Source organism: Microtus ochrogaster, chromosome 24, assembly GCF_000317375.1.
Source record: "Microtus ochrogaster isolate Prairie Vole_2 chromosome 24, MicOch1.0, whole genome shotgun sequence".
Classification (NCBI taxonomy): domain Eukaryota; kingdom Metazoa; phylum Chordata; class Mammalia; order Rodentia; family Cricetidae; genus Microtus; species Microtus ochrogaster.
This window is the reverse complement of record NC_022024.1, coordinates 23,011,391-23,021,051: the sequence shown is the minus strand read 5'-3', so window position 1 is coordinate 23,021,051 and position 9,661 is coordinate 23,011,391. Positions and strand designations below refer to the sequence as shown.

The following is a 9,661-nucleotide window of genomic DNA, read 5'->3' as shown; positions in this document are numbered from 1 at the left end:
TACTCTAATAGTTTTACACTAAATGGAGCATTTGTTGATAAACAGAAATTACTCTAATAGTTTGAGACACACTGTTTATGGTACTGAATAAAGCTGAGATGTCTAAGGCAGCTTTCTGACCTTTAGAAGAGCTGCACTGCCCTTGAGGACACACCTGTAGGCACCTCCATGTCCTTTCCTGATACTGCAATACAGTCTGTGTCTCTCACATCCTGTAGCTCGTGAGTGTACCGTGCTCCCCATCTGCTCATCTCATTGCTCAGTCCTAGTGAAGGGTTCCCTTACCTGCTGCGAATCGCTTACTTCATTCTCCCAGAGATTATTTATATTTCTGGAAGTCAGGTTACTCTCTGAATACAGTAAAAAATAAATATCAGAAAATGTTTTGTAATTTCAAAAGGATACTTATAAGCTGACTTGAATAAATAAGGTTAGAAACTAATTTGGAGAAAGCATATTGAAGGGTATTGGTAGGCTGAAAGACCAGCTCTCAAGGCTACTCCCAGGGTTTGTAGAAAACCCCACAGCATTGTGAAACTGAACTTAAGGTTCCTCTATCTGAGGGGTATGGGAGAAATTCATACATATGCTATTCTGGTCATGCTCTTTATTATTCTATTTTTTGTTTTCTAATTTTCTCCTAAGCTTTAATTCCTTCTAGTTCTCCTTTGTTTCAATTTTCTGTTCCAGTTCTTTCTTGCTTTTTTGTTCACATAGCTTAAATATATTTTTTTAGACATGACATCCCATTTATAATAAACATTATGTTTTATAATATTTCCCATATTAGTCTAAATGAAATTTAAAGTCAACATAAGCTTCTATAATTTCAATAATGTTATAAATGTACTAAATGAAATTGGTAAAAGTGTAAAAATAATTTATAAAAGAATGAGCATGATAATACATTATTCATATATAAACATGTATACTAGAAAAATAAGGTAGCCGTGTATTTGGGCTTTATGTAGCATTATTGTTAGTTCAGAGCTGTAATAGACTCTGATGTATATTTTGTAAAAATATGTTCCAATTACAGTTCAAATGATCTAAATTGTATTGCTGTTCATAATTTGATTTCCAGTATGGTAAGCAATTGTTGGTAGTATTTTCAGCAAAATAATGCCTAAGCTTTATTTTAAAGGGCAATTGTATTCTTACTAAATTCAAGGTATAAGGAAAACATAAAAAATTTTGGTGTTCATATGGTAAAATGGAATTAAATTCTTGGTTAATACAATTGTGAGAACTGTTTTAACTATGTAAACTCCCGGGAGGACTTGTTCAGAACATGGGACTGTTGTGTTTCACACAGCTTTCTTTTGTACCTTTTATTGTAATACTAGCAACCATACCACTACCATCACTGTTACCAGAGAGCTTACTCCTATAAGACCCTACAGCCTGCCTTTTCTATTTTTTAATAGCACTTATCACCACTTAACTTACTCAGTATATTTATAACTTTTTATTATGTATATTGCCACCACTCAAGATTGTTCAACAAATAAAAATTGTAAGATTTGCAAACCTTGGCCTTTATATCTGGTTTACATATCTTTTGCTCTTCATATCTAGAATACAGCAGGCACATGGGCAGCACTAAGTAAATACAATTGGATGGTAAAGTAATGTGCATTTAGACCAGAGTGAGCTACAGTATTAGCAAATTGCGATGCTATAACAAGATTGAAGTGGTCATTCACATAGAATTATTTTTAGAAGCTTCCTTAAGCAAACCATGTATGTAAATTTTCATTTGGCTTCTTAAGGTTATTGGAATTAGTTCAGATCTTCCCTAAGACTTACCTGTCAAGTAATGCACAAAGCCTACTTAAATTGAAGGCCTTTTTTTCTAATAGTTTGCCAGACTTAATGGTTCTAGAATTTATGAAACAGAATGAACTATTTATATATTAACTTGAAAGCATAGTTCAAAATGTGGATTGGCATTTAAAATGAGACTAAAAGTAACACCAGCAGTTTTGTAACCCATTTGTTGCTGTTTACAGAGTGCTAGAGAAGAATTAATTAGGTGGGAAGAAGGTAAAAAGTGGCAAGCCAAAGTAGAGGGAATGCGCAGCAAACTAAAAGAGAAAGAAGGGGAAGTCCACAGTCTAGCGAAGCAGCTGAGTACTCTGAAGGAGCTTTTTGCCAAGTGAGTTTAAATTTCATTATAAAACTAATACTGTGTAAATTTTTATCCTGAAATCATGTAGTTTACTTTATTTGATAAATGACAAGTTTGCTAGTTTAGATTATTTATGATTCACATTTTATTGTCTTCAAAAATGTGGTATAGTGTATTTTAACTATGAATGAATTGTCTGTGATTGTCATATAAGTTCATACCAACTGCAGAATGGTACACTTACTGCATATGAAATCGATGATGACTGAACTACGATTTAATAAACCAAGCAGAAATTGTAAAAGATCCATTATTGTTCCTTACTAAACTTTACAGAGCTGATAAAGAGAAACTTACACTGCAGAAGAAACTGAAAACAACAGGCATGACTGTCGATCAGGTTTTAGGAGTGCGAGCCTTGGAGTCGGAGAAAGAGCTGGAAGAGTTAAAAAAGAGAAATGTGGACTTAGAGAATGACTTGCTACACATGAGGTAATCCATTACACGGAGTTAGAGAGCCTGTGCTGTCGAGGAGTTGCTGGCTCGTACACGTGGAAATACAAATGTATTGCTTCCAGTACGCATAGGCAGCTCTTTACCATTCCTCTCTGGAGCTTCCCGTGCTATTGTTGTGATCCTTCCAGTGTCTCTCAACATTGTTATTTGGGTAGAACTGGACTTTAGTTAAATACTTATATTCTATTCTTTGGCTGCTAAACACTTGTACCTAAGTAGGCACGAGGCAGGCAGAAAAGAGAAGCAAGGGAATTTTGTCTCCAAATTTAAGAAGTTTGAACATCTGAGTTTTATTTATTAAATTCATATATTAAAGAGAGGAAGGATATGACTTAGACAAAATCTTAGTAAAGATATAGAGATAAGAGTGAATTTTATTGTCTTCACATTAAGTATGCATTTATTTGTTAAGCGGGGAAACATCCTGGACAACAAGGTTTCACAGATTTGTTTGTGCCAGAGTAAAGTGGGTCTTGTAGCCAGCCTGTTAAGTTTAGATTTGACATGACAACATATACTGAAAACTTTAGAACTTTGTTGGGTCCTGAAGCTTTTTGAGAACGAAATACATGGTATGCAATTATTATGTAATGTTTTTAAGATAGTGGGTGTTTTAGCTCTTCTGCATAACTCCATGTAAACCAATGCACTTTAAAATGTTCATGTGTTTCTATCGGAATACACTTTAGCTGATGGATAAAGAAGTCTCTGTTGGATTATTTTTTTATTGATATTTATTGAGCTCTACATTTTTCAGCTCCCCTCCCTGCCTTTCCCCTTCCCCCTTCAATCCTCCTTCAAGGTCTCCATGCTCCCAATTTATTCAGGAGATCTTGCCTTTTTCTACTTTCTACTTCCCATGTAGATTTGATCTATGTAAGTCTCGCAGTGTCTGCGTTGTTGTCTGTGCTCTCTGGGATTGCGGTTTGTAGGCTGGCTTTCTTTGCTTTATGTTTAGAAACCAACTATGAGTAAATACATGTGATAATTGTCTTTTTGTGTCTGTGTTACCTCACTCAAAATGATGTTTTCTAGCTCTATCCATTTTCCTGCAAAATTCAAGCTGTTGTTATTTTTTTCTGCTGTGTAGTACTCCATTGTGTAAATGTACCACATTTCCTTATCCATTCTTTGGTTGAGGGGCATTTAGGTTGTTTCCAGGTTCTGGCTATGACAAACAAAGCTGCTATGAACATAATTGAGCATATGTCCTTGTGGCACAATTGAGCATCCTCTGCATATATACCCCAAAGTGGTATTACTGGGTCTTGAGGAAGGTTGTTTTCTAATTTTCTGAGAAATCGCCACACTGACATCCAAAGGGGCTGTACCAGCTTACATTCCCACCAGCAATGCAGAAGTGTTCCCTTTTCCCCACAACCTCTCCAGCATAAGTTGTTATCGTTGTTTTTGATCTTTGCCATTCTTACAGGTATAAGATGGAATCTCAGAGTTGTTTTGATTTACATTTCTCTGATGACTAAGGATGTTGAACATTTCCTTAAGTGTCTTTCAGCCATTTTAGATTGTTGGATTATTTTTTAATATAAATTATGATTCTAATTTATTTCTCATGAACTTTGGAAATTTGAAAATTTTAAGTTATAGTATTTACACACAGACACATATATTTCTTTTTTGTATCATAATATAATATATTTGAGAAAAAGTGAGTTTCTATAATTGTCTGATTATTGTTCACAGGACCCACCAAGCTCTTCCACGAGATTCTGTTGTGGAAGATTTACATTTACAAAATAAATATCTTCAAGAAAAACTTCGTACTTTAGAAAAACAGCTATCAAAGGATGCATATCCTCAGTCGTTGGTAAGTATATATCTTCCTTCCCGCCCCCTCCTTTATAAGGCATAAAAGGGCAATTACATTCATCATCTGAATAGAAACATTAGCTCCTCCTCATTAATGCTGACACAACACATTCACTTTTACTAACTAATGCTGAACTATCTCTTTAACCCTAACTGTTGGAACAGAGGTGAATCTTAAATCCTTGTGCTTTGTCTAAACTGATGGAACAGAGGTTATCTAAAATCCTTATGCTTTGTCTAAACTGATGGAACAGAGGTGAATCTTAAATCCTTGTGTTTTGTCTAAACTGATGGAACAAAGGTTAATCTTAAATCCTTGTGCTGTGTCTAAACCTTCATCACAGAGAGAGACGCTGCTGTGCGTCATATTTGGTAAGTGATGGTTAGCAAGTGTGCTGCATGCCCGTTTCCTCTCCAGTGGGGTTCATCCGGGTTCCACCACTGTTAGTGTTCACAAAAACAAAAAATACAAGCAAAGCTAAGATAAGACAAAATGCCATATAACCATCCTCAGAACCAAAACTGAGAAGAAATAAATGTCACTGATGAGTTACATCATTGGCTATCTACAAATATTTTGTGGTATTTCATAAATGTTGTTGATCCCACTGAATTAAGTATGGAAACAATACCAAATAGTAAATCAAGCAAAATTATGTCAGCTTCACGGATTTTTTTTTTAACTTGAATTATGAAAATATATCAGTTCCTAAAAGTAAGAAAATTAATAATTTTGTGAAAATGAAAATCTAAAACATAAAACTGAGAACATGAATAGGGCTGGTAAGGATAAGAAAATGAAAGGACATGTAGCCAGAAATGTCACTCACATAACGTTGGTCCAAGTGGACCGACCTACTGAGGAGGGCCGTGATGTTGGCACCGTGCGGATGCAGTGCACTAGTGTGCTGAGGATGCTTTATAGGCCAGATATGAAACCCATGTGTCAGTCCTGACAAGTGCCTGCTCTGAGCACACTGTATAGTCCTTTTTCTTTCTTAGCTGAGCTTCTTCAGTAAAAGCCATATACAGAGTGACAATATAACAAAGAATGTAGGATTTATAAAAGGAAACACACCTATTAATAAACAATTTTCCAGAAATTTGGACAATCCACATAATTGTTTTTAACTTTATTTTCAGAAAGTAAGAGGAGAAGTTGAAAATTTATTATATAGTAATTACATTCATGGAGTGATAAGAAATATATTAATATACCTTCATGTAAAATCTGCAGATGTATTCTTTTCTAGAAGTCTTAAATTAAATTCATTAATAAATTTTTGTGAAGTCATTAATAAGTTGTTATAAAGCAGTCATTGGTACTGTTATCACTATTCAGACCAGCTATCTACCAGAAGTAGACAAATTTCAGGAAGAGAAAATAGCCTAGGAGTAGAGAGTTAAAGATTTCCATGTTTGATGGAGACCATAAAACCATCGAAGATGCCAAAGCTGTCAGCTGTGTAAATGTAGTAATTAATAGAAGAGGAGCTGGCATACACACTTGGGCCCTGCGATAAGTGGGACCTGTTACTTAGTATGGCTTATGCCCATCACGATAGATAGATTGTATCTTCTTTCTTGCCATTGCCTTTATGTATATACATCCTGTAACAAAAAAAAAAAAAAAGTTGACCAAAACTGCCTTCCTGCCAATGTTCTGTTACATATCTCATCAGAATTACAGATTAATAGTAATGGGTTAAATTAGAGCTAATGGGCAAGCAGTGTTTTAATTAATACAGTTTCTGGGTGGCCGGGACAAACAAGCGTCCCCCAGCAACACCTCTTAACTTGGTTATTTCTGTAAGGCAAACCAGATCACATTCTGAGATGGGGAGGAACAGTTTTATCCCTCCCAATTTGATATCCTTTATTTTGAACTAACAAAACCAGTATAGGATAGTTTAAACATTATAAGAAAATCTGTGAAATCACTGTATTTATAGATTTTTAAGCCATATCTGACTTTGCTTTCTGTTTTAATTCTTAAAAATTACCTTCTTTGGAGGCTTCTAATCTATCTTTCTTGGTTTTGGTTTTATGTGAATGTTTTCCATTTTCCACCCATATTCCTTTTTAAAACTTCACCTTTGACAATGTTAGAGAGTATGTCTTTGTGACTTTTATTAAGTGTTGAACATATTCTAAACTTCATTTTCCAGACTTCAGAAATAGAGTCAGATGATCATTGTCAGAAAGAACAAGAACTGCAGAAAGAGAACTTGAAGCTGTCATCTGAAAATATTGAGCTGAAATTTCAACTTGAACAAGCAAATAAAGATTTGCCAAGACTAAAGGTAAATTTAATTTTATAAAAATACCTAACTTCACCACACAATGAAATTTACTTATATTACTTTCTAAAATGCATATTCATAAGGTATCTTTCTCTTTGTGATGTTATGTTACATACATTTCCTCATTTAAGAGGCATCTATTGAGTCCCCACTTTGTGTTTTTAGGGGCTAGAGATTAAAAATGTAAATTCAAGCGTTAATAAAATATCTTCCAATGAGGAAGATGCCAGTCAACAAGCAAACAGAGTAGTGTCATTCTCAGCTGATGGGAAGTGCTAGGAAAATAGGAAGCATTATTAATAGAAAGCGATTAGGATAATGAGAGAGCTTGCATAGAAGGGCTGGTGGGGAAGTGAGGAGTCATGCTGACACTAAGAGTTCCACACAAAGAGGGTTATACTGATAATAATTCCAGACAACAGACTATAGAAGTGTCAAGTTCGTGTGTTACAAGGTAAGAAGATATTTTTTATATTTCATTAGTAATTGCAATAATTGAAATGTAATTGTTTCTTTAGAAGTATTACTTCCAAAATTCTTTTTCTCTTTGACTTTCTGTATCTTACCTACGGTGGTAGCTTTTTTTCTTGGTTAACTGTTTCAATCTTATTTTCTAATCAAGAACATTATCATTCTGTCATTTCCACTGGTGGTGATGCAATTAACATTCATGCTTCTCATTCTGATTTCTATTCTGAAAAAATCAGTGTGATGTCCTCAGTTCTTTTTCTGTGTAATTGTCTGTGTTTGTGCATTGTGGGACAGCAACTCAGGGTCGGCCAATGGCCATATGCTTAGTAGTCTTTAATTTATGTCATGTGTTTTCTTAGTTGGGGTTTCTATTGCTGTTGTAAACTTCCTCAAAGCAACTGGGGAAGAAAGGGTTTATTTCATTTTAGTCCATCAGGGAAAACCAGGGCAGGAACCTGAAGGCAGGAGCTGAGTCCAAAGAGGAAAGCTGCTTACCTGTTTGCTCCTTGGGGCTTTCTCAGCCTGCTTTCTTGTAAAACTCAGGACCACCTGCCTTGGCTGATACCACCCACAGTGAGCTGGACTCTCCCACATCAGTCTTTAGTTAAGAAAACACCGCAGACCTATAGCCTTTCTGGAGGCTTTCTCAGTTGAGGGTCTGTCCTCTCGGGTTATTCCAGCTTGTGTCAAGCCCAACAAAAACAAGCCAGCACATGTCTGATAGCAAAATTTTTTTTTTGAGACACAGCTGTTGAGTTTGGTTTTGTATAGTTAAGACTTTTTATGCTTTCTTCCTCTTTTTCAAGACTGTATTATCATCATGACAGATTACTGTATTTTCTTCTATGTTTTAGAATCAAGTAAGAGATTTGAAGGAAATGTGTGAAATTCTTAAGAAAGGAAAAGTGGAACTGGAACGGAAACTTGGTCAGGTCAGAGGGGTGAGTTTGTGTGCTTAGGAAGCTGGCGCCAAAGCTTCAAGCTCCTTTTGATTTTGGGTGGTAGAGTGGTATAAACTGAAGCTCTCATGAAACAAAAGTTCATTCAGGTAATAATACTATGACATACATGATGCATTCTGTGAAAACACCGAGTATTAATAGAAAGTACTCAGAACAAATATTGACAGTAAACATTTGTTTCAAAGTGAAAATATGTAATTGTTTATGTACAATAAATATGCATACAATTTTATCTTTTTTAAGGAGTACAAGAATAAAAAAGAATTTGACATTTTCTAAGCGTATATTAAAGTTTTATATAAATATTTGTTTTAGAATTTTTCATTGTATATTATGAATGCTAACTAAAATTTTAGTAGTTTTATTAATTCTCTGAAAATTTGGCACAATTTATTTTGATCATACCCACTTCTAACTCCTCCCCCATACTTTTTCCCCAGTCCACCCCCCTTTCCTAACCCTAACCCTCCAACCTTGTATACTTTTTTTTAAGTTAATAATGCATAGACTTCAGTTTATGCTGTTCACATACTTCTGGGTGTAAAGTCATCCATAAAACATAGTAGACCTACCCTGAGCCAGACCTGTAATAAGAAACTGACCCTGCTTTCCCAGAGCTCATCACGTTTACAATTCGTAGGTTTAGGACCCTCTTCCCCCAGCTGTTGTGAGTTCATCACTGCAGCAGCCCTGTCCTGCCCAGCGGGGAGTTAAGCACCTTCATGTACTCAGCTGTTGAAAATTAACTAAATAACTAGTGAATTGTCTTTGTTGATGTCCTCACTAGATCATATATTAACAGAAACCAGATTTCTAAGCCACAGCTATTAGAGAAAATTGTCTTCATGATACTCCTGAGCTGTTTAGACACATTGTTTCACTTTTGTCATTTTACTCTGTGCAAAGAAACATTGTATGTGCAAAGAAACAGAGCAATGATCCTCAACCTTCCTAATGCTGTGACCTTTAATATAGTTCCTCCTGTTGTGGTGACCCCCAACCATAAAATTATTTTCGTTGCCACTTCATAACTGTAATTTTGCAACTGTTCTGAATCGTAATATAAATATCTGTGTTTTCTGATGATCGTGGGTGACCCTGGTGAAAGTTCACCCTCCAAAGGGTCATGGCCCATAGGTTGAGAACCATTGTACAGAAAACAGCAATTATTAATGATAAGTACAGTAATGCTGTTGGTTATTTTTTTTTGTCTTTGCTTCTTTGAGGTCTGCCACCCAGCTCTCAAACAAACACACAGAGTCTTATTATTTATAAATGCCCAGAATTACCTTGGCTTGTTCCTAGCAGTTTTTCTTAACCTAAATTATCCTGTCTACTTTTTGTCTCTGAGCTTTTACATTTTTCTGTTTTTGTATGTCTTTTCTTTCCTTCTTACTCTGTGGCAGGCTGTGTTGCTGGGTGGCTGACCCCTTTAATTCGCCTCTCCT

At 35.4% G+C, this 9,661-nt stretch overlaps 2 protein-coding genes across 3 annotated transcripts in view; one reads left to right on the top strand and one right to left on the bottom strand.

Moving 5' to 3' along the window:
- The window catches only part of Cep290 (centrosomal protein 290), a 79,380-nt gene that overhangs the window by 56,482 nt on the left and 13,237 nt on the right, over positions 1-9,661 (top strand). For both annotated transcript variants that reach the window (XM_013350354.2, XM_026784448.1), the window contains exons 41-45: positions 2,013-2,158; positions 2,468-2,623; positions 4,352-4,475; positions 6,646-6,780; positions 8,106-8,192. In XM_013350354.2, coding sequence (XP_013205808.1) covers positions 2,013-2,158; positions 2,468-2,623; positions 4,352-4,475; positions 6,646-6,780; positions 8,106-8,192 — 648 coding nt within the window. The remainder of the gene's footprint in view (positions 1-2,012; positions 2,159-2,467; positions 2,624-4,351; positions 4,476-6,645; positions 6,781-8,105; positions 8,193-9,661) is intronic.
- C24H12orf29 (chromosome 24 C12orf29 homolog) overlaps positions 5,686-9,661 on the bottom strand; it is a 29,145-nt gene continuing 25,169 nt past the window's right edge. The window contains exon 7 of the mRNA XM_026784449.1: positions 5,686-6,088. Within this exon, the coding sequence (XP_026640250.1) occupies positions 6,074-6,088 (15 nt within the window). The 3' untranslated portion in view covers positions 5,686-6,073. The remainder of the gene's footprint in view (positions 6,089-9,661) is intronic.